This window comes from Solea senegalensis, linkage group LG1 (assembly GCF_019176455.1).
Source record: "Solea senegalensis isolate Sse05_10M linkage group LG1, IFAPA_SoseM_1, whole genome shotgun sequence".
NCBI classification, from domain to species: domain Eukaryota; kingdom Metazoa; phylum Chordata; class Actinopteri; order Pleuronectiformes; family Soleidae; genus Solea; species Solea senegalensis.
The window spans coordinates 17,968,201-17,988,985 of NC_058021.1; the positions used below are offsets into that span (position 1 = coordinate 17,968,201).

Genomic DNA, 20,785 nt, shown 5'->3' on the forward strand with positions numbered 1-20,785 from the left:
GTACTGTTATTCCTGCCACTGAACAAAGTAGCTGTAAAGATATTCAGTTTTAATGACATGTAAATGTAACATTTTCACACTTTTGCACATCTTGCGCTTGGATAAAGTTTGTACAGTGATTTTCACGCTGTGCACATAGAATTCTGTGGTGCTGTTAAAATAATAATTTACCAGAGTAAGAGAGCTGGGTCCAAGTTTCGCGACACTTTTTAATTGTTTTTCAGATTAGATTGTTTTGTTACCTTGTGTACTTGTTGAGAGAGTGATAAACTCATTAAAACACAATTCCACAAATAAAACTCTTATCTAAAAAAAACAAATGAAGCTGTTGTTTTTGATTACTCAGCTACTCAGAAACTAGAACAATTGACATCTGAACTATACTATAACTAACACTTTGTAAGTATTTGTTAACAAAGGACCTGGAAAAAGAAAAAGATGACAGACAGGGTTGGAAAAAGTCAGATTTAGCTCGTTTGCTGCTTCACACTTGTTTGCTTCTAATCTGTACTTGGCTTTCCAAACGGTTAAGACGGTGCATTAGCCTGCAGGATAATTGGATTCAGCAGAAATAACTCATCCTGTTTCCTGTAAGCTACGTTTTCCAACAGACTTCTAGACATGATTCCAAATCTGGCTGCACCGACACTCAATTATATATGTGTGTGTGTGTGTGTGTGTGTGTGTGTGTGTGTGTGTGTGTATATATATATATATATATATGTATGTATATATATATACACACACACACATATATGTGTATGTACATTTTTTATTTTTGTTTTGAATAGGAGACAGGAGATAGGAGTATCTATTACTTATGCTTAGTTCTTGTAGTCTAGTCTTCATGCTAATGCAGAATGTCCAGAACATTCAGGTGAATTTTTCCCAGAGCTTTTCTTACTGTTTCTACAGAGACGCACTCGGATATTATCCGGAAATTCAACTATAGGGAGTTCATCCAGAGTGGCTTGTTTTTACCTTGGGTGTCTTATTTTTCAAGAAAATACCCAGACCTAATATGACCAAAACTTTTTGTCTTTAGAAGGAATAGCTAATGTACACATGGAATTAAAGTAGGGACTACTTTCATAATCAATTAATTTGTTGAGTACTTGGTTGGTCTATCAAATGTCAGAAAATGTTGATCTGTGTTTACCAAACCCCAAAATGATGTCTTGTTTTGTCCACAAACTAAAGGAGCTGAAAAAATGAGAGAGCTTGTTTTAATAGCTATTAGATGGAAGAAAACACCACAAAGAAGTCAAATACAATGATTTATTTTTTTAAATCAACAATTGAAGCAACAATTAGTCGACTTGAAAGTATTTACCTTTATCTTACAGTACATGCCAAACAATGTCTTTTCTTTTTCTCTTTTTTTGCACATATAAAAATAGAAAAGATTTGCTTCTACAAATTGAAATTCCGTAATTGGACAAGACCATAATTGGAAGAAATGTCCAGCTCAGTTTTAAAACAAGATACTAAAAAAAAGGTCACTTCATAGCATCATATACATATATTCATATATGTACACATTCATACATATATATGAATAATGTGAGCGTGTTCCACACAGCAACACTATGGCTGGCAGCACTAAAGTTTAAGTCACAAAAAGAAAAAAAACAAGTATTGAAGTGTTCACTCGCGTTAAAACGGCAAGATTCTGAAGTGAAATGCATGATTTTTTGTGCCGAGTCACTCCGTCAGTGAAATACGGACACGTCTCAGTGAAGGAGGAAATTAAAAACACACACACAAGCCCTGCTATGTTGACTGAGTAAACAGCGGATTCTGAAATGATTTCAAAAACTCAGTGATAAAGTGCAACACATTAAATTATTAAAAAAAAAAAAATCTCCCCACAATAATATGAAACAAAATGGCAGGGAATTTTTCCAGTTACTGATTATTTTTCAGCTACGACAGGAGGGTGGTGGTAAGATGAGCCTAATCTTATGGTTAAATGTTATTAAAGCTGCAGTGAGTAACGTTTAATAAGAAACAAATGTTAATTACATTCATACCTTTTTCTTCACATGTAATGCAGAGTTTATTTTTCCCAGCAAAAATAAGACGAGACAGGAAAAAAAGATCGGTTGATAACGATTTTTGACATTCTGCAAGCAACACGACATAAAACTGACGCCTATCACAGTTTTTGTGTCTACACTGAATCTGAATACATGACAATAAACAAAAACATAAATATGGTTATTTTTAGCAGCTGTATGTGGGGAAAGTGGAGGCTACAACAGGACAATCCTATGTATGTACGTTATAATTATATCAAAAGGAGGACAGATTTTCTTTTCCTGAAAAAAATTAAACCTAGATGGTTCAGCAGAAGGAATGAAATCAACAAAAGGAAGTGATTTAACGGCAATCTGAGGCACAAATGTTTCCTCACTCCTCATAGAAATAACATGTAACATCGACTGTATATAAAAAAATGTAAGTCGTCTGTCTTCCACGAGTAAAAGTTTTGAAGCCTCAAAATTTGCGATTTGACCATGATCAAGGCAATTAACTCCTCAGGAAATTGTTTACTGGCGATATTACGTTATACATTTAAAGTTAGAAGTAGAACCAGTAAAGTCACGCCCTAGTGGCTAACTGCTATGTCATCAGCTTCTCTTTTCAAACTAGTTACGTCCATTTTGAAATAAAATCTACAGTTGCTAACCACTCTGTTTGACGGAATAAACGGCGCAAATCTGATTGATATGTGATTGTTTTGGCAATTCCTCCGAATTCCTCAGGGGGGCGACAGAAGTTACACACCACAGCTTTAAACTGTCTTAGTTGGAACATACCACTTTTCTCTTATGCGATACCGATAACAATATCAGTCCGATACAGTATTTTTAATTAATAAAAGTACTAAAGTGTTGCCAACGCATCGTTCCAACAGTGTAACAAAAATATTCTGCTCCATTTTAACAGCATTTACGTGAAATTAAGGGATTTTAGATCACATGAGTTTACATTTTTCTTTAACAGTGGTTTTGAGCAATATCGGCCCAATGCAGAGTGTGATGTTGACTCATCACTCGTTCTTAGTGTCCGTCACCAACCGAAAGCTCGGGAAGATTGCGTTTTACATTAAACGTAAACAAACAGTTCTTAAAAAAAACAAAATGTCCTGAGCTGCGTCCAGACTGTCTGAAATGTATCACTAAAAACACATCTAATAAAAACAAAATAAAATCACATCATAGCAACTCTTCTGACCGTAAAACTTCATTGAGACAAAGCTGCAACCCCACAAAGTTTCCGACCCCACTTATGTCTCCCGCAGAGACAAATGCACGCTCACAGTGTGACCTAAACATTATTTCACAACAAATCATTCAAAGGGAAGCACAATCTGAGGTAAAAAAAAAGAAATTAAAAAAAGCTATGCTCAACTGACCTGACTTCATCTCACACCTGCACACATTAAAATGTCGCAGTGACACGTTAACCAGGACGCACAGGTCGACGATGAGGGTGTGGTTCTGCTGACAAAACTTGCTCAGACATTAAGTTGAGACTCGTTAAGATCTTTGTCTCCAAACCCTGACGGAGAACTGAAAAACTCTGGATTTTGGAGTCGACAGTGAAGTTAAGAGAGGAAACTAAAAATAATAAAAGGTTTCACTGCAGAGTGAGTCAACATCCAGTTTTACGAGGAGGAGCTGAAGGAAGACGTCGTCGAGCTCCTGCCCGTCTTTCGTTCATAATTCACAAGTCTCTGTCCAACTAAGTATCTGGAAGAGGGAGACAGGAAAGACAGTTGTTTAGAAATACAGTTTTTATTACTGAAAATCCTAAAAAGAAACATCTTTGTGTGAACCATGTGTTGTTGAGTCATGCTTAAAAGGTATGGTATGTAACATTTAGTGAAGGTTTATTGGCAGAAATTGAATATACTACGCATAAGTACAAGTACGTTTATAATCACTGTTTTGAATGGGATTTTCCCTTTAATCCTTTATTTTCCTCTTCTGTTGTTTTTTACCACAACTGGAAGCAGGTGAAGCGTCTCAGACACGATAAAAAATAATCCTCAGAAGCCATCGGTGTTTATGCTGATGTTGAAATAATCACCACTGGCGCCATTCCACTACACAGTTCCAGCGTGGCTCACCTTGACTCAGCTCAGCACAGCACAGCTTGACTCTAAGCGGTTTGGTATTGTTTTCCATTTCTAAAGCAAAGTACTTCCTCAGCATGGGAGTTGTCATGGCATGACTCTGTGAAACTGCCATGACTTCGTTTTACATGCAAAACTAGTGCTAGCAGTTGTTTTCAGAGTAACTGAATCATTAGAATCAGTTAATAAAAAAGATTTGTTCACAGACTCGCTCCTGCATGACATGTTGTCACTGAACTGAAATACAACTGAATGGGTTGTGATTCGGCTCACAATCGCCAGCTTTCAGCAGTGCTGTCGCTAAATACACCAGACTCTTTAAATATTGAGATTTTAGACATTGCCTGTGCTAAATGATGGAGATTAACACATGTTTTCAGGATTTTTAAGTCTTTTTAACTGATCTACAGTTCGGCATTGTTCACTTTGATTCTTGTGTCTGAGGTCACGCTCATGACTCTTCCAGTGACGACACTCTCTGACCAATCAGTGGCCGGCAGTCTGTCGGCATCACATTTTAGTATCGGCTTAGCTCCCTTGGAACCTCGCCAGAGGCACTAAAAAAGTAACAGGTACTATCACTAATGTCAAGCCGTGTTGGTACTGTGTAGTGGCACTTTGGAGTTGTATCGTATTGTACTGACTTGTCGTTTTTGATGTGTTCATATAAGCGCTTGAACTGTCGTATCTGAAAGGAGAGAATGGCCAACAGTATGACGACCATCAGCAAGAACGGATAGATCCTCCTCTCCACCAGTGTCTGCATCTCTGGCTGCACGCCTGTGCCAAAATCAAGGAGAGACAGAGGGAGGAAACAAAAGTAAATCAAAAAACATGCTCTTTTGTCTGCACAACAACAAAAACCCTCATTTCCACGAGGGCTACAAATTAATTCATTCATTTAAATGCAAATCTTCTCTTGGTTAACATTAGAAACAATTGTTGTAAGTCAAATTGGTGTTGTGGACAGACTTTGCATGAAAATCACAGCTAAGATCAGCTCAGTGTCAAAAATGAATGTGGATTTGTCTGTGCAGTGTCCTGATCATGATCTATGAGAGTCAAGAGTCTCTGCTCCTGAATTTAAGTGGTAAATCCTTTGAAAACACAACGCTGAATAACATTGAAGTGGACATATTATACCCTATTTCCCCCATTAAAATAGTTCCCTGGTGTCCTAATGAACATGTCAGTGACATGCTTTGGTCAAAATACCATAAGGATGAAGCATCATAGCAGTTCAATAACCCTGCTAAACCCGCCCCTTTCAGAACGCTCGGTTTTCGTGCATGGTCCCTTTATATGCAAATGAGACACAGGCAAACACACACCCACTTCTTCCAGGGGGTTTCTGATTTGTCCTCTTTACAGTGCTCACTCGCTCAGCTCCATTTCTCTCCCCCTCCGTCCACTAGTTCTCTGACAATATCAACATGGCAGCGTGCGCAGAAAACAGCTAGAGTGCCGTCACAGGAAGAGACGTCCTACATAAGGATCGAGCCGAACACTGCCGAACTGTAAATCATTTAAAAACACTTGGGGACGGGCTGAATAAACTGCCGCTGTATGTGACTGTATCAGACCGGTGACTGTGCTCCGGAGCTGGCGATCAGTCACACACAGCGCCAGTTTAGGCAGCAGTGGCGATCAGCGGTGCTGTCCCTATGTCTTTTTAACTGATTTTAACAGAAAGTGCAGCACTGCTGATCGCCAGCGGCGAGCTGCACAAACAGCTGCTGTATGTAACTGTATCAGACTGAGTCTGTGCTCTGGTCATGGAGGACGTACTGAACACATATTTTTAATTAGGACGTTTCAGAATGGTCAGTTATGAGCTCTGTGTGATCCTTAACAATGTGTGTGTTTGTATGTCGGTGAAATACGTTCGCTGACTAAATACGGCGACCGCTGGCCGCAGTCTGATGCGAAGTGGTGCGAACACATGAACACACGTTTGCTGACTTTATCCGGCACATTAGCTTCATATATAAAATCCTCTGAGGCTGGAAGTTTGTGTAAAACACTGTGCTCCACGGTGCAGCCACCAACAGCACACTTGTCCCTCCGCTTTGACATAATACCGCTCTTCCTCCCTCGCCTGCACTCTCGCAGGAACAAGGTGGAGCTGAGGTGGAGCTCTCCAAGTAAACTAACTGGTGGGGCGGTAACATTCGCGGTGAAATGCGCATGCTGCCGTCATAAGCGCAGGGAATTCAACATCGAGTGTTTTATCGCCTATACTTACACTAAGAGGGACCACGAAAACATGATATGAGTATTCTTTTTCCACACTTTGGCTACTGGTAGGGCCTCCAGAGTCCCAAATATAAGTATTAAAATGGTTAAAAAGTTGATTTTGCATAATATGTCCCCTTTAAGACCAAGAGGTTTAGTTTGATTATAGTTTTAGTTTCGAACCAATTGATGATTGATATCAAAAAAATTTATCTGTAAGTCCATGTGAGCATTTGGGCCATATTTATAATGTTTTGTGATGTCATAGTAACCTCTTGACCTTTGATGGCAGAATTTTATCAGTTCATTCTTGAATCTAAGTGATTGTTTGAAAGGATTTCTTTAAGATGTTCTTGAAATATGGTGTTTAAAAAATGTGGTAGACCTAGAGTATGGATGGATGGATGGACAACTCGAGGGATATGATTCATAATATCCGTAGATCGTTCTTTTAATATATGCCATTTCCTGTGTGTCTCAAAAGTCTCACAATACCTTGACGTGATCACAAGCTGTTAGTTGAACTGAGCTTGTGACTTTGAATCAGAATCTAATCGATTCAGGAAAATTCTCAACACTTCCCACAATGCCCTAATAAAGGACGAGCAGAAACGGGAGGAGATAAATCTCTTCTTTTCTCATCTACAACCTTTAACCTTCTCACTGTGAGAATCCAGGCTCACCACACACACACACACTCTTACTTACCCAGCAGTGGTGTGATGCCTTTAGAGATGGTGTAGGGCACACAGAGAGACAGCAGCAGAACACAGATAACCGGAGCAGCCAGCCTTCTCAGGATGAAGTAAAGGTCAATGTTTCGGATTCCATTAGCGTAAACCTGTAGCAGTGAGAAGGTTGATACGAAAAAGCTTCAGTTTGAATTAATATTAAAAAATAAATAAATAGCTTGTCCTGAATAATGAAGTAACCCCAAGAAAGTTGCCACAATTCTTATGGTGTTTACACCGAATTTTTTCTGTGCAATTAATTGATACAATATCAAAATCAAAATAATACACAATCAATTCAAAGACACAAATACACGAATCACATAAAATTCTACACTGTGTAGTTACACCAGTTGAAATATTGAAAAAACATGGAACACCATGAGTCGTGTACCTAGTGTAAATGCACAGTTAGAATTACCTTCTGTAGGTTTGGGACAGAGTATTTTCCACTGTACTTGAATCAAATCAACTCAGATGTGTAACTGACCTGTTCAATGACAGTCTTGAGCCACCACTGTGGGCCCATCAGTGTAATGGCAGCTATGATTTTTGCGTGGAGCACGCCGAGCGCCCAGTCCTGCAACACAGATGTCGACAAATCAACAATCACAACAAGATTAAATGTCCCATTTGTTTCAGTGATAGATCAGAGTGTGGCTGTATGAGGTACTAACACAGAGCCAAGAACCAGCCTGAGACATATGCTTGCTCTCAGTGAAAACATCGCTGCCAGCAGGGACAAAAGAGAACAAGCCTAGATCTGCTGAAGTTCAGAATTGTTTTACAGCTGGAAACTGATGTTTGTAAACCCTCCCCAACCAAATTCCATGGTTGCAATTTTAGCTCAAGAGATCCATGAGAGCTGCTGATAGTTTGCCTTGTTTGGTTAATTTGTCACTTGGGGATTTCAAACACCATCTCCACAAACTATGGTGTAGGAGAGTGAGTGGTTTTCAAAGTGACCTAAACCGAAACAGGACGGTTTGATCAGGACTAGTGTGAGTCCGTGGTGTCTTTTGCGAGGGCGTACAACTGAAGCTTTAGATGGAGGATGTTACGACTCACACCTACCTGCCAGGGATAGAAGAGAGGTGTCTGGTCCAGTGGGACTCTGAGAGGAGCCACAATGACCAACTCAAACAGCAGACCCAAAAGCAGAGGAACCACTCCAGCTAACAGCACAGCCACCACAAGCGTCTTTAGAATCTGTTTGAGATTCAAAACAACATGTCAGAATGTATAATGTACAGGCTTGAAGGAAAAAACTGCAGAGACATCCACGTATAATGTTACCATGAGTGTCCACTCCTGGACTTTGAGCATGATGACATTTGGCCCCTGTGGCATCCAGGACAGGATCACTGTGGCGGCTCGTATGGACAGCCAGCAGACGTACAGACCGCTGGCTGCTGTGTACAGCTCGTGAACCATAGCACTGCCCATCCAGAAAGACATCAGCCAGCGACCCACACACACTGGAGGAAGAAGAAGAAGAAGAAGACAGGACCGAATTCAAGTCAAACACATGGCAGAGCAGAGGAAGAGTGAAATGCAGACATTTCCTGTCCAGGGGCCACAACTCACCTGGTAGAGTAAGGCAAAGCAGACTAGCCAGTAACAGCGTCACGCACATGAACACAACCAGCAGGACGATCTAAACAAACAAACAAACACAGACAAGGTTCAGTTACTTGTTCAGGTTCTTTAATGCAGTGGTTCTCACAGACTGAGCTGGGACCCACAGATGGTTCACAGGAGATTTTTTTGTAAACCTTTAACTTGACATTTATTATACAACATGTAACAACAATAAAGATGTAACTCACTTATGGAAACCTGTATTATTTGGAATTGGCCAGTTTATGATATATGATATTAGTTGAAAAATTAGTGGTGAAATGTAAGTAAAAATGTCATAATATGCAATTTGTTTGTAAATTGGGTTGTGACAGGATATTTAAAAAAGCGGCTCGCCATATAAAAAGTTCATAAAACAGAGCTCTAATGTGTGGTTGAGAGAGTCGAGCACTCTCTCCCCCAACCAAAGTCCATAAAGAAAATCAGTGATTTTACATCACGGCGCACAGGAGTTGTTCATCCATTGTCATCTCAATTAATAAATTCAAACGTGTTATCTCATGACATCTGTATTTGAATTTAGTTTGTTTGGATCTGCTGAGTGGCACCAACTTAACAAATAAAGCATCAGCAGCTCCTGTGTCCCTGTGAGCTAAAAACACAGGTTTTTACAATGGACTTTGGTGAGGAAGAGTGAAGTTCAGTTTCCAGCCAGTAAAGGTGAGATAAAGTGATGAACATACTGTATAATTAAGATATTGTAGACTAAAGCAGGCATACGTTTTACATTTTAGTCACATGGCTTAAATTTGTTTGTCCTTCTGCCCTTGCTGGACACTTCATACACACCCCACTTCTAAGTTTCACTCGTGCTAATAAGATTATGTGGTCAGTCACCTTGAGAGGAAAGTGGATAGGTCGGTGGTACGGCTGGAAACCCACAGGACCGCCCTGCTGCAGAATAGCCTGATGGGCCGCGTGAAGCCCTTCCCCTAAGCCGGGGAACCGGTTGTTGTTGTTATGGCGAGCAGGCGGATTGTTGTTCATCAGGTTGTCGTCGTCGTCGTCGTGTTCTCCGAGCAAGTATGAGTGAAGGTCACTGTGAAGAGCCAGGTGAATAATTAGGATATGAAGAGACCCTAACCCTTTTTTTTTTAAAGCCACAAATGCAAAGTACAATAGATGAGGAAAAAAAAAATGGTTACCCTAAGGGTAGGGAACATATTGTTAACATAATAACCTTTTAAGCCAAAGGTAAATAAAGTGACCTGAGAGAGCGTTAGATTTCTACAACTCCTCTAGACTCTGTTTAAAGGTTTTCTGCTGCTGAAAATGGTATCACACTACACATTTGAATGTGTAGTGTGCGCGTGTGTGTGTGTGTGAGTCAGGCTTACAGCATGTATCCGGCTGTGAACGTCCAGGCGTGGACGAGCCGTTTGAGCCACTGGCGAGTGTGACCCTGCTCCAATAGCGCCGGCAGAACGACCTGAAGCAGCAGCAGCTCCAGTGACAGCTCGCTGACCGGGGCGTCACTGCAGTGACAGAAAAACAATTAGCCTTCTCTTCATTATAGATATACAGTGCTTCAAGACCTGAGAGTGGAATCGCAGCATCAGAAAGGGACTGTGGGCAACTGCGTCATCTTTTTGTTAGCAGAACATCTCTGGTTCTGCTAACTCCCACATTAAGGGTTTTGGAAGTTAATTCATCATGTGTACCTGTAGAGCATGACGTTGTAGGGAAGGAAGGTCGGGAGGAGAAGTTTAATGATTCTGATGGGAAGCCAAAGCATCAGCAAAACTATAGAACCAAACACCACCTGGAAAAAAAAGCACTGTGTTAAACAAGTTAAGTTTCTTATAACAACTTCAATAGTTATGATACACATTTAAGTGCTGAAAACATGGTGCAGGACATTTAATTTGATTAACATTTAACTTTAATCTCCATCATTATTCCACAGTTTCTACCTTAAAACATATAATGGCAGACTTCTTGTATGGCTGTCTATATCGTCTTTAACATCTTATTTTGATTTCCTCACATGTACATTTTTTAAATTTTTATTTTATATTCTATTTCGTTTACATTTAAGAGTTGTTCAGTGCCTGAAACGGTGCTGCTGTAACACAATTCCCCAGTTTTGGGGATTAATTATAAAGTCCGTCCAGCCATTTATATTCTCCATTATATCCACATTCACAAAGAGCTTTTATTTCATGGAAACTTGTTCCAGTCAAAATGATTTGTAGTGCCTTTTCTATTCAATATTTCAATGTTATTTTAACTTCCATCAACTCTAAGTTAATGTGCTATTTCTATGAATACTTAATTTCCTCAATTAATTAAAATTAAATTTTTATAGCTCTAACTTTTCTGGACGGAATAAGAAAATTATATTTTTAAGTAAGCAAATCTGACAGTGTTGATGCCAGTGTAGTTTTAGTGTGAAACAGAAAAACAAAGATGGTTTGACTGACCACAGAGAGAATAAACCTGCGGAGATGTCTGTAGATGGGCAGGTGGATCATCTCTTGCACTGGGTTGAAGTCTGGGTCGTTCAGGTTCCTCAGGAACCACAGCACACCGGGCCGGAGCACCTGAGCACAAACACATCCACTATTGTTATGAAGTTTGTGGACTCGCGCGATTAGTGATCGTGACTGACTGCGTTTCCTCCGCGTTTACCTCTCTGAGCAGGAGGATGAAAGAGGCAAAGTAGAAGACGTAGACCATGCCGACCAGCCAGTGGAGGAACATGGTTGTACCAGGAGCAGAGTCGAAACTCTGCTCCCTGTCTTTCAATGTGGCATCAAACATCTCCTGCAATTAACAAAAGGACAGTTTTGTTGTTGTGTTTTGTTTTTACACATAATTACAAAAACTATGTTCCAGGGAATGACAATAGGAATTTTAATCCTTTTTCTGTATAAACTGCATGTTTGTGTGATTGAAGTCAGTCTGTTATTAAGAGGTCAGCACAGACTGTGACTGCACTCTGAGTAATTGCCTCACCAGTGAGCAAATGTCGAGCCACCAGCCACAAATCAGTGGGAACAAGCCTATCTCCATGACAACCAGTAGGGACACCTGTGAAATGACACATTGTACAAAAAAATCACTTTCTGTTTCAGTAATTATGATTTTTTTTTCCCCCCTAATTACTGTGACAAATGAATGTTTTTAGTTTGATGAATCTAAAGTTGATTACCTTGACAACAATGTAGCAGACACCCAGGAGTCGTCTGGACCGCTGAAACTTAACTAATGAAGCCATTAACTGCAGTAGGATCGGTTAAGGACTGACACATATAATATTTTATCAGTGTTTTAACTTCATCAATTTAGCATCTAAGACATTTGGCTCCAAGAACTTGCATTAACCAAATGTAGCCATTTACCCACCCTTTTGCCTTGTGTTCTCTTGTCTAAATATTAAACCTTCTGTCAGTTAAAACTATGGATGAGCTAAAACGATACTCAGTACTGATATTGGTCCAATACAATCTCAAAATCCTATGTATTACATGCTCCACATGTTGTGGGCTGTTGAACAAATATTCTTCTCCCAAGAAAAAATAAACAGTTGGAGAATTACATAAGAAATGTCAACACATACTCGACATCGGTATTGTACATGAAAAAGTGGCATCATGCCATCCCTAGTGGAAACACGCATTGAATAATTATTTATTCTGATCGCGAACACTGTTCTGGTGTGTTTGATTGGTAATGTAGCTCTACAGCCACCTTGGGTTTTGTGAAAGGCGCTTTATAAATCTAAGATATTATTATTATTATTATTATTACTACAGTATCCATCTTATGGTTTGCTCTCAGAGAAAAGAACATGCCTTTTTCATACGATGACAATAAGATGTGGGTAGATGCATATTTTGACACCAGTTACGCCAGAACAAAGACGTGCAATCTGTGACATTGACGTCTGTCGCTCTCGTTGCAATAGTTGAACTTGAGCTTGAGCTCCAATTTCGAGCCAGAACTCAACAAAGAGGTGGCCTTTTCTGAACGTGATGATACAGTGCATTACAGTTGTAGTCCGAAGTCTGGATATCCTGGTTGTGGGAGACGTTCCTTCAACAAGAACGAGCCCTGAACTCAGATTTCCAACTCGTAAAGTCGGTAATTAAATGCCTTCCAGACAGGAAGTTTTTCAAGAATAAAACTATGATCTTCTTGGAAATAGGAGATGCATTCGATAAATATAACAAATAAAATAATTTAATAACAAGAACGATATAAATTTCAACCACAATAACCCGCTCAGTATCAGAGATAAAAAAAAATGAAGTAATCTGATGAGTGCAAAGGATACATGGCAGACCATGAGAGCTCCAGCCAGGAGGATGTATCCCAGTATGGTGGTGACGAGGCCATCAAAGTGAGATGCTTTGATCTGCAACCAGATATGAATTCCATGACTGCATGGCAAACTGAAATACTAGTGAGAAGTCCCATCAGGCATTGCTGTGCACTTACATAGTCCTCAAAGCCCAGGCCAACCACGGAGAAATGACCGATGTGATATGGACAAAAGGCTAGAGGAGAGGAAAACACTGAGGGTTAGGGGTCATGAATGAACTCCGTTCTTCAGAATAACTGACTAATTAAAACTGTCATTGTTGATTTTTGTCATGGACAGACACAATGTACATCATGCAGATTCCCTCACTCTAAAAGAAGAGACTGTTATTTTTAACCTCAGTAAAGCAAAAAGTTCTGAGATAACGACTGTGTTGTCCCGCAGCAGGTTTAACTTACCAAAGACCAGGATGAAGAGTGTGTTAAGAGACACCACCCAGAAGACGTGCTCCTGCAGGAAAAACGACACACACAAACATGTTGCTGTAATGATAGGTCTATCTATCAATCTATAAATGCTGTCTCTGTTAATCACATAACTGTCCAACAGGTCGCTTGACAGGCTTCAGACTTGGCACGTGACTTACTCAGGGCACCTGTGTGCGTTAGTTCAGACTTTGAAATACAAGAGATATCAGTAGAAATGTGACCGTTATTTACTGTATATATCGCTAAAAGAACTACTTCAGCCCATCTCACGCGTGCTTACTGAATTTTTCAATATGTCATTGTGTATTTAAATATCTGTATTTTAACTTTTGTTGTGCAATAGTGACAGTGACCATTCAAACACACTAACAAATACACATAAAACATGCATATATTGAACAAAGCCTGCATTATTAGTCTTCACAATGGGAGAGAGATGAGTTTTTAAAATATTGATGTAAAATCATGTTTTCGTGGAAAGCTTTGCTCCACTTGCTCTGATGTATCATGCTTGGCACACGACCAGAGATTAGTGAGTTACAGTGCCGGTGGCCACGTTAATGAGACACACACCATATTGAAAGATAACTGAATACCTTTAAAAGGCACTTACCAGGAACACGAGGGAGCCATCCAGCCCCAGCATCTGGAACACAAAGAAAATGGTGTCAATGATGCATTATAATACACAGCATAACATAGTAAAACTACTGCTTTTAACACATTTACTACTTTTAACATACAAAACGTGAAATGGTCTAATCCCAACCCAGATCTGCTAAAATTAACCACCCTGAATAAGGCAAATAATTCCATGATTTATGGAAGGCTTAAACCACACACTCCCTGCATCAAAGTCCATAGAGAAAATCAGCGATTTTTAATTCACATCACAAAGAGGTTAATGATCCACTGCTGCTTCCATCAGTATCTTCAAATGTGTCATCTCTTGAATTTGGTGTTTAAAATCCTCTGTTCAGCTTTATCTAGGTGGTGCAAACTTACTGTATCAAATAAGGCAGGAGTAGAACAGCAGCTCCAGTGTCCCCACAAGCTAAAAATGCTGATTTTTTAGGTGGAGGAGAGTGACCAGTTTTCAAACTTCATTTTAGAGTCAGAAAAAGCTGTTAAAACGCAGATATTAAGTGGTAAACATTTCCTTACAATATCATAGACTTGTGCAGGTGTGGGTTTAATTGAGTGAGACTTTTTAAAAAGAGGTTAAAACTGAGTTTTTTTTCCTTCTGTCAAAGCCATTTCACCCTAATTCATCTGCAGTGTGTATTTCAAATACAAATAAAGAGATTCCCACCCTTTCCCAGGTCAGCTCCTCTGCTGCACGGTCCCACTCCAGAGCGTTCCAGTTCAAATCTTCTGCAAAGGACAGCGAGGAACAACAAAAACGGTCAGAAAAGCCAAACAATAATCCCTCTGTAGATCCATAACCATGTAGGAGAAGGTTTAAATTTACACATTTCATTATAGAGGAAAACACCAGCTCACAAAATGCTTTAGAGCTGCTCAATCTTAATCTTAAGGATATTTCACTTTATTTTTGACAGCAGCAAATATGCAGTAATACTTGCATATTTAAGAAATACACACTTCTGTGGTTTTACACTCACCTTGTCCATTATTTGCATCAGCGGCGTCCTCCTCCCTGCCTTCCTCATCCTCCTCCTCTTCGTCTTCCTCCCTGTCGTCATCTTCGTCGTCATCCAGCTCGGCCTCGTCTCCCTGGTTGCCATCTTCGTGTGCAGGAACCAGGCCGCCTACAGCGGGATCTGCGGGATGCTGGGCCGCAGCGCCGTTTCCCTCGGCCTGGGCGTTGGCTGCGGCGTTACCACCTGCTGCCTGTGGAATCACAAAGAAAGTGAGTTGGAGCTTGACTATTACTACTAATGGTACCACTGTCCTTGTCCACCTGTTTCTGTCCGAATCTGAGAGAATACTGACCTGACCTGACCCGAAACCCGACAAGCATCCTGTATTTTTTGTCAGAGCCTGACACAGTCAGAGTAAGCTGAATCATACAAAATTATTATTTTAAGTTGCTGAGGAGGAAAAGGATAACATCTATTGATCATGGCCTCTAAGCCTGTGTGTTGTGTTTGTAAATGGTAAACCCCAGTTCTAAACAGAAAAATCATGATCACTTTTCTACTCTCAATCACTTTTTTTTAACATGTAAAACATGTATTTATTAAAGGTTTCCATCTTATTTTTCGATAAAGCAATAAAAAACAAACACACTTTTGAATTCACACTATTTTACTCTCCGTCCAATCATTACAGGACTTGCTCTTGGGTCAGATATCCATGCTCTAGTCCCATTGGAATTATTGAATTAAGTGTGTCCACCTCCACTAGGTTAGGTGGCAATATGCCCCCATTCAGCCCGTTGGTATTAAACCATAAATTTGGTCTCCTTATCAATCCAAAAATGCACTGGTCTGTATTTTGCCATGTTTTTGTCGCTGTTGTCTCCTTCGTCCTCTGTGAACCGACTTTTTTTTTATTAGTGGCAGCCAAGTACGTCCATGTGCAGCCACCACTACTTTGGGTAACACTCCAGTTTTAGTTGTACTAAGTGTAGAACTAAGAAACAACCTAGTTGGATATTCGGCGTTAATGTAGCTCACCTCATTAGCTGGTGCGGGGCCATTCGGCTGGTTGGGAACCAAAGGAGGTTGATTCTGCTCCAACCACTGAGGGGCGCCACCATGTACAATCTGCTCTCTGAGCCACACCAGGCTGATGAAGGCGCACAGCGTGCAGATGACCACAAAACAACCCTGAAGACAGTCAGCAAGCAGGTTTTGTCTGTAAGAAGAGAGGACATATCATGGGTTATTCATATTTCACAATATGTTTTTAACAAACTAATTTGATACACTGAGCCGAGCAATTTACGAGTGAGTATTGTGCGATGGAAATGTTGTAAAGGCTTTTTATCCTTGTATGGTTCAGAAACAGTGTTTTATTCAAGTATTAATGAGATGTTACACTACAGATGCAAATGACCTTACAGCTTACTCTGGTACAGCTAGCTGTTCCTGTTAACTAAGCAATTAAAAAGAGTAAAAAATAAAAATAATAAAAAATAAAAGAATCACTTGAAAACGCCAGAGTGTGTGAAGAACACAAAGAGCTGCAAAGTATATTGTCAGACAGAAAAGGCAAATACATAAATAATTAAATTAATAACTAAAAAGAGAGAGTAATTAATTGTCAACTTACGTTGAAAGCATATCTAACGGGAGGGTAAGGAGTGAGCTCACAGAGCCAGTAAATAAACACTTGTAGATACGACCTGTAAGAAAAGGAAACAGGGAAAACAAGAACATAAGCTTTGGTTAGATTTTGTAGGTTATTTGTGGTTCAAGCATATATTTGCTCATTTTGGTGTAAAATAGTTTAAGAGACAAAAGACCGTGGCACGAAAAACAAGACTGAGCTGATGCTTTATTGAAAATTAAAAAAAGAAAGTTTTGTCAAATGAAAAAAAGTTAAGTTAATTTTTGTCAGGTTAATTCACTGAATGTCCTTGGATGTTTTCCTGTGAGTGCATCACCATGAAGGTTTGAATATTCTTTGCCAGTAAAAACAATAAAAACTTAGTTCCACTTGAGCAGAAGCAGTAATTCGATGTGGCTTTAAACATTTTAAATGCAATTGCAGCTGCAGGCCCAGTGAAATGGTTGAATTGAAATTTGTTTCGTAAAACCACCTTTTCAGTGTTTAGTTTTTTTAATGTAAAAGCTAATTTCTTTTAGTTTTAGTGTTGTAAAAGTAGGAAACCTGCTGATTTAGTCTTCTATTGTTTTGTTAATACAATGATGGGATTGATGGGACTTACATGCTGTGAGAGGCACCACGCCCATCCAGGCAAAGGCCACCAGTGTGTAGTGGAACCAGTATCTGATGGCTGTGCCGACACTGGTGACCAGCCCTGAAAAGATATCTTGGACAGGCAAGCGAGACGGCATGTCTGGAGAGTAGACTGCAGAAGAGACGAAGCAGAATAAAAACATTAATCCAAAGTGACACAATAATGAGTTACTTAAAGATGCTGATGACCAGTGAATAGATAGATAGATAGATAGATAGATAGATAGATAGATAGATAGATAAGCTTTATTTTCAGACTCAAGGTCCAAGACACACAGTACAGAAGGAATAAAAAAATCACACAATAGAATAATAATAATACACCATTCACCTTTATTTTGCCCAGACATGAGCTGTGGAAAATATCCAGAAGATTGAGTACAGTACTTACTTGGGGTAAATGCAAACCTGTGTTTGCATAATTCACAGTATTCTTTCCTGCTGTGTTTCAGCCACTGCAGTAGGCTGTGAAAAGACGGCGGTGATTAGTGATTTTTACTCTTTACATCATCAATCTTTGCCTTACAGATTTGTTCAAAAGTCTGAAATATGGCCAGTGAACTCACCATTCCTGATGGATGAACTTGATGCTGCCAGTGCAGACACACGGGTGGTACAGTGGTTTGTCCTGCGTCCCCTCTGATCGACAGACCCGGCAGATGTCTGCTGTAGGGGTGACACATGGCGACATGACATAAAAACAAGGCTGCCAAAAATTCATTATTCATAAATAAACAACATTTTAATTACCAATTGATTAAGAAAGTGATCGGACGTTTTTGAACCAAACTTATTTAGTTTTAATGATGTCTTTGTTATATGGCGCAAAGAAACCAGAACATATTCACAATTATTACATAACCTAATAATCAATTAATCTTCTCTCGATTCATCAGTTTCACCAAGTATTTGGTTCTGAACATGATCTGTGTTTTCCAAACCTCAAAATAAATTTTTTTTAAATTAAAATTAAGTTTTAATGATTTATTTGTTATATGGAGCAAAGAAACCAGAACATTTTCAAATTTTAGAAGCTGAAAAATAAGGGACCTTGTTCTTATGAGAAAAAGAAACTCAAACCCATTAATCCATGATCAAAACAGTTAGAGCTGCAACTAACAATTATTTTCATAATCGATTAATCTGTTGATTATTTTCTCAATTAATCGCTTGGTCCATTTAATATCAGAAAACCTTAAAAAATGTTGACCTATGTTCGTCAAACCGGGAAATGATGTTCTCAAATGTCTTGTTTTGTCCACAAACCAAAATGATTAACTTTTAATGAATCCTTTCTTATCCAGAGCAAAGAAAATAAGAAAATATTCACATTTAAGAAGCTTAAACAATCAGAAATCTTGTTTAAATCATGAAAAAAGCTTCAAATCAATTAATCGATTATCAAAATAGTTGTCGAATAATTTAATAATCGTTTATTAATCGATTAATCATTTCAGCTCTAAAAACAGTAGCCAATTAATTTAGTAATCAATTTATTATCGATTAATCGTTGCAGCCCTGTTTAAATGAGAAAGTGATTACATAAAAAGCTTCACTATTAATCAATAATTTATTTCACCCCTTGTTTATCTGCAGGCTACACAACAACACAACTTAAACGTGGGGATGTTTGGGTAAACCATGACGTCTTCAGTGAGAAGAGCAGGACGGGGTCATACACTTACACTAGAGCAAACTGTAATCCTTGGATTACCTGTGTCACTGCCTGCTCAAAATAAAGTAACTATAATTAGCCCAGGATGCATGAACGTAATGCAAGTCAAGTTGGGATACAGAGTACTCACTGGTGAGTGGCTTCTTATATAAGCAGCTAAATACAAATTATAAGAAAGGCAATATCACATTTTACTAGTGGCCCTGCAGAAAATACAGATTAATGATACAGATTATGTTTTTGGCCTGAATGTTTGGTTGTTTTTTTCCCATCTGAGGAAATATGGTTTACTTACAAAAATAGACCCAAAATTGCTAGACTTAAATAAACTTTTATCAACCAACGCTAACATATTTTAACAAAAACAGTCTCCATAGCTAAACAAAGTATTATTCAAGAATAATAGTGTGTACTAGTGTAGGGTTGCAACTAATCGTTATTTTTATAAGCAATTTGTCGATTATTTCCTAAAGTAACTTAGTAATCGTTTAGTCCATAAAATGTCTGAAAAAAAATGAAATGTTCAGAGTTGACCAAACCTGGACATGTTCTCAAATGTAGTTGACGATAAAGTTAGTAATCGATTAACTCAGTGATTGTTCAGCCCTGAATAACATAAACCATATAACAATGCAACTTTTTTAAACCGTGTCGATAAATTGAGTAATTGTTGTTTGGTCCCCAAACCAAAAATGATTAAGTTTTAGTGATTTTCTTTGTTATATGAAGCATTGAAACCAGGAAAAATTCACATTCAATATTTGAGAATCCGATTAGACATTACTAACTTACTCCTACAACACTGTGTCATAGCGAAGTGTGTAGCATGTGTGGAACATACTAGTTTTCGCAGTGTTATAACCCAGTTTAAGTGTCGTAACTAAAGCTAATCAGTTTACTTAGCTGGTTACCATCGCGAACAGCTGTTCTCATAACGGTAGCACCAACATGTACCACAGGCCAGCGTGGAAGTGGGTAATTAACTAGACTACGTGTCACTTTTTATACTTTACACGACATTGTCGTGTGTTTCAAATTCAAACAGCACAACTAAGTCGACTTTAAGTGTAACTTTTCAGTGCGCTAATAGAGGCAAAAACACAAACGCGGCGTTGCTACTCTTTTTTTTTTTTTTTTACCACAACAGCTACAACGCTACCGGACGCAAGCTAACGCTAGTTAACGAGCAAGCTAACGCTAATTAGCCAGCCGTGTGTGTGCCGGGACGTTGACTCGGTCTCTGACTCCAACAGTAACCGAAACACGGGTTCCGAGTTTGACACGGTTGTTGTGGGTACGAGCTAATTTTACCGATCACTGCTAATAATTGGGGGAAATTATTGGTTGAAATATGAGCTACCTTCATCGGCGTTGTCCATCTTGATTCTACAACTCCACAGCAGCAGCCAGGTAGTAGAAACGACAGCGGCTAACACGTAGACATTTGAGGCGAGTTTTTTGTTCAAGCTCCGACTATCTTCGCAGTGACTCTCAGTTTAAAATAACAGCATTTTTGATACTGAATATACGACTCGCTTTCAACACAAGCGAGCGACCAAGAGGACAGACTTGCACGTCAAGTTAGTCTTTCATCCCTAGATGGCGCCTGAGAGCAATTCGGTCATGACCATTTCATCCCCACTTATTATTTTTTATTAACTTTTTGAAGTTTCTTTCAAATATTTCTTAATTTAATTCAGATCAAAAATAGGG

General features: G+C 39.1%; 1 protein-coding gene across 2 annotated transcripts; it reads right to left on the minus strand.

Moving 5' to 3' along the window:
* Positions 1 to 1,264: 1,264 nt before the first annotated feature.
* LOC122766394 (E3 ubiquitin-protein ligase MARCHF6-like) lies at positions 1,265 to 20,686 on the minus strand. Of its 2 annotated transcripts, none has more exons than XM_044021231.1 (26): positions 20,433 to 20,686; positions 17,964 to 18,060; positions 17,789 to 17,862; positions 17,366 to 17,509; positions 16,747 to 16,819; positions 16,149 to 16,329; positions 15,132 to 15,360; positions 14,819 to 14,880; positions 14,120 to 14,152; positions 13,477 to 13,528; positions 13,195 to 13,253; positions 13,031 to 13,111; positions 11,906 to 11,974; positions 11,710 to 11,784; positions 11,383 to 11,517; positions 11,175 to 11,294; positions 10,413 to 10,513; positions 10,089 to 10,226; positions 9,589 to 9,790; positions 8,698 to 8,767; positions 8,407 to 8,588; positions 8,185 to 8,319; positions 7,601 to 7,690; positions 7,088 to 7,220; positions 4,789 to 4,924; positions 1,265 to 3,758 (listed from the first exon to the last, which is right to left on the minus strand). In XM_044021231.1, exons 1-26 carry the CDS (start codon positions 20,449 to 20,451, stop codon positions 3,674 to 3,676), a joined length of 2,775 nt encoding a protein of 924 aa, XP_043877166.1. In that variant the 5' UTR covers positions 20,452 to 20,686; the 3' UTR covers positions 1,265 to 3,673. The 2 variants fall into 2 exon arrangements, with proteins under 2 accessions (XP_043877166.1, XP_043877156.1); XM_044021221.1 differs by having other exon boundaries at positions 17,964 to 18,063.
* Between the last annotated feature and the right edge of the window lie 99 nt (positions 20,687 to 20,785).

Excerpts from the sequence above, each read along its gene's own strand:
- LOC122766394 (XM_044021221.1), bottom strand. Across the intron at positions 8,589-8,697 it reads GCTTTGCCTTACTCTACCAG|TGTGTGTGGGTCGCTGGCTG; the intron begins GTGAGTTGTGGC and ends TTCTTCCTCCAG. Across the intron at positions 3,759-4,788 it reads GAACACATCAAAAACGACAA|ATACTTAGTTGGACAGAGAC; the intron begins GTCAGTACAATA and ends TCCCTCTTCCAG.